Source organism: Populus euphratica, unplaced genomic scaffold, assembly GCF_000495115.2.
Source record: "Populus euphratica unplaced genomic scaffold, PopEup_1.0 scaffold86.1, whole genome shotgun sequence".
NCBI lineage: Eukaryota > Viridiplantae > Streptophyta > Magnoliopsida > Malpighiales > Salicaceae > Populus > Populus euphratica.
Window position 1 is genome coordinate 232,977 of NW_011499880.1, and position 3,473 is coordinate 236,449.

The 3,473-nt window shown below is 31.3% G+C and overlaps 1 protein-coding gene across 1 annotated transcript; it reads right to left on the bottom strand.

The window, feature by feature from the left end:
- Positions 1 to 313: 313 nt before the first annotated feature.
- LOC105129154 (uncharacterized) lies at positions 314 to 2,043 on the bottom strand. The gene is made up of 2 exons (XM_011031101.1): positions 1,273 to 2,043; positions 314 to 920 (listed from the first exon to the last, which is right to left on the bottom strand). Exons 1-2 carry the CDS (start codon positions 1,841 to 1,843, stop codon positions 517 to 519), a joined length of 975 nt encoding a protein of 324 aa, XP_011029403.1. The 5' UTR covers positions 1,844 to 2,043; the 3' UTR covers positions 314 to 516.
- Positions 2,044 to 3,473: the final 1,430 nt, after the last annotated feature.

A 3,473-nucleotide genomic window follows, 5' to 3' on the forward strand; every position in this document is an offset into this window, starting at 1 on the left:
AATAAAACCTTACCTTAAATATCTCTATACATTTGGTCCCAATCCCCAAAAAAGGAAAAAGAAATTGAGTTAAAGAATTGAAAATAGACAACCTCTTGAGTTTGGTATTATAATAATACATTATGCTTTTTAAAAGTATTTTTAATTAAAAATATAATAAAATAATTTTTTATTTTTGATATAAGCATGTTAAAACCATTTAAAAATATCTAAAAAAATATTAAATTAGTACTTTTTCACGTAAAAAACAATTTAAAAAAAAAAAAAGCTAAACAAAAAATTAAGTTGTGATAAAAAAAAAAAAAGCCCTCACTCGAACTAAAGTCGATTTGAACATTGTTGTTTGTAGTATTTGAAAGGTGCACCTTACCGTAATCATGAATAATTTATTCCGCCTCCGACCACAAAAATGAGCCTTAAGATCTTGTACTTTCTATCCCTCTCCTTTGTGATCTCTACTCTTTAATACAAGAGATGTATAGTAATTAGTGACAAAATCTAATCGAAAATTTAATCCTAATAAGCTCCCCGACCAATCATCTGTTGATACTGGTCCAAAGACCTCTGCCTTTGCAGCCTCATTTCCTCGTTAAACTTGTTTATGAACGCCTCTACTCGCCTGTTCAACTCATCCTGACTCGGAGAAGGTTCTTTCCTGAGTTTCCCTGATCCATGAGGACTCCGACTCAGCTTCTCTGATCTGCCGCTGATGCTATCGTTAAAAGCCTCATATTTCTTCATCGTCATCCTTTTCGGTGATGGAGCATTCTCACGGCGCACGTGCGAGTCCCACGCGTCGGATTTCTGAAGGTGTCTGGCTAATGGCATTGGACGACCATCCGTTATAGTCTTCCACGTGGTCTCCAGCGTGTCGTGCCGTTTTGGTTTTGATACTCGCAATGCCGCCGCCTTCCCACCACCTAAAATATATAGCATCAAGAATCAAAATTTAGAAATCACCGATTCATTCTACAGTTCTACTCGGTGGTTTTTGCAGATTTTTTGAATAACCATCCTTATAAGGTAAATCATTAAAAAGACATTATATAAGAAGGTTAGGATGAAAAGTTTTTCTTTTTTAAAAAATTGATAAGAGAATCTCTCATTAATTCTTCATATTTCTAAATAGCTTTATGGTTGGAAAAAATATAAAAAAAAACCCCAGATAGATATAGTGGCTTCAAACATTCACAAATGTGTATTATACCTACGACGATAAAATATTTATTTGTGTGTAAAAATAAAAAAAGAAAAGAAAAGAAGAGGATCTACCTTCAGGACTTGCTTTCAAAGATTTCCTGCGACCTAATCTTGCAGAAACCAATGGTTTCTCTTCGTTTTGATCTTTCTCAATCAAGAACTCTATAGAATCACTCCTGTAGGGAGCTGCCTTATTCACTTCCCTTTCATATACGTCACCACTCTTTACCGCACAATCCTCCACAATCACAGTCTTATCCTCCACATCCAAATATTCATAATCACCATATCGATCACTTGCAACAACAGCTTCGTTAGCATATGCAGCACTCCTTACACGAACGGATATATCCTCCTCCTCCTCCGTCACCTGCACAGGAGGGACAATAGTATCCGCTGGTGGCAAGGGGACTTGCTGTTCTTGGTTTGGCTTTTGAAGCTGAAGCTTGGAAGAGGCAAGAATAGAGATGATTATGCAGTTGATGACGAAGAAAAGATAAGGTGGCTGAAGCCAAGAAATTACGGAGGAATACATGATCGGTAGTTCAGAGACCGCAAAGTCAGTTACCAGTACTGGAAGCTTTAGTATCACTGCTAAAGATAATACCCCAGTTGATATCAAAGCCATTTTGAGAGATAGCATTGGATTTCCAGAACTCGATGCTGGAAACACTATTCTTTTTCACACTTAAAATGGAGCTTCAAGAATCAAGATTGTTCAAAATCCTCAGGTTCTTAGATCAGAATGGAGAGAGAGGAGGTGAATGTGAGAGTTTGCGGGTAGAGAAATGAGGAAATGGAAGGGTGTTATATAGAGAGTAGAAAGAGTTTGTGGTGAGAAGTGTACTTGTGTGATACGCTAGTATGGTATTCCCCTTTATTGAAACATATTTTTTTATTATTAACTTAGAAAAAGGTTCGGGTGATGTTAACTTTATTTTTTCTATAAGGAAAATTTTAAATATAAATTAAAAAATTTATATAAATATGTAATAACATAAATTAAAAATTATATGTTTTAATAACTAATAATAAATTAATATGTTAATTTCAATCAAATATTAAAGACATGTTATTTCTTAAAATAAAAATCTAAAATTAATTTTTCTGGATTTGAAATTTAGGTCTTTAAAATTTTAATTCATTTAAATTAATAAAATAAAAATTTATTTTATCTAATTAATCATTAACTCAATATCAAAATTTATTTTTAATATCACAATTTTTAATATTGTGATAGCTCTATAAAGTTAACTGAAATAAAATATCAAATTCAATTTTAAATCAATTTATTATAAAAAATTAAATTTAAAGTAAAAAAATTCAAATGGTAAAAAATAAATAAATTTGGGTAATTATGAATAAATTATATTATTTTTATATTGTATTTTCGTAATTTTTTTTAATATTTTTTTAACTCGTATTAATTATTAAATCAAATTATAATTGTTAAATAAAAAATAAAAAAAATCTAATAAAAAAGAGAGGATATAATTGAGTCAGGAATTAACTTTTCAATCACCCAATCACCTATTTTTTGTTAAAATATATTGTAAGTTACCCAAAATCAACTTTTCAATTACCCAATCATAAATTAATTAACTTAGGATTGACATTTCAGCTCAGATCCTTCGAATGAAAATGCAAGAACGTCAATCAATGAATATAAGACTATGGTCTAACCTTGATGATTATACGGAACTAGCTGGCTCTATTTATTAGTTACGTATAGCTGACGGATTATTTATGGAATTAAAGCAAAGGTACACCTTTTAATCCGCTAAGGTCGAGCATAAACACTTGTTAGGCTGTAATCAGATCCAAGTTGGATGCCCACTAAGCCTACTTGCCTCTCCTCCACTGTCCTAACTCATTCCAGGTTCCCATAGTAAGAAGAGAAAAAGAGAAAAAAAAAGATGAAGAATTATAGTTTTCGTTTCTGTCACTAGAACTATGCAGCGGTAATCATAAATCAAGATAATTATCACCATAATAATAACTAGATTGACCAGCATTATAGAGTTCTAAGTTCTAACCCTCCGAGAGAAGCATTATATATATATATATATATATATAGATGATATCCTTTACTGTAATATTGATGGAGATTAATTTCTTTTGAATTTAATGAAGTTTCAATGAGAATACATTATTAGAAAAACTTAGGATGGAACAAATACAAATTAATTTAGAAGCATGAAAACACTATCTTTAAGGTATTTATTTGTCTCATACAGAGATAACATCTTCACGATACAACTAAACCCTTTAAA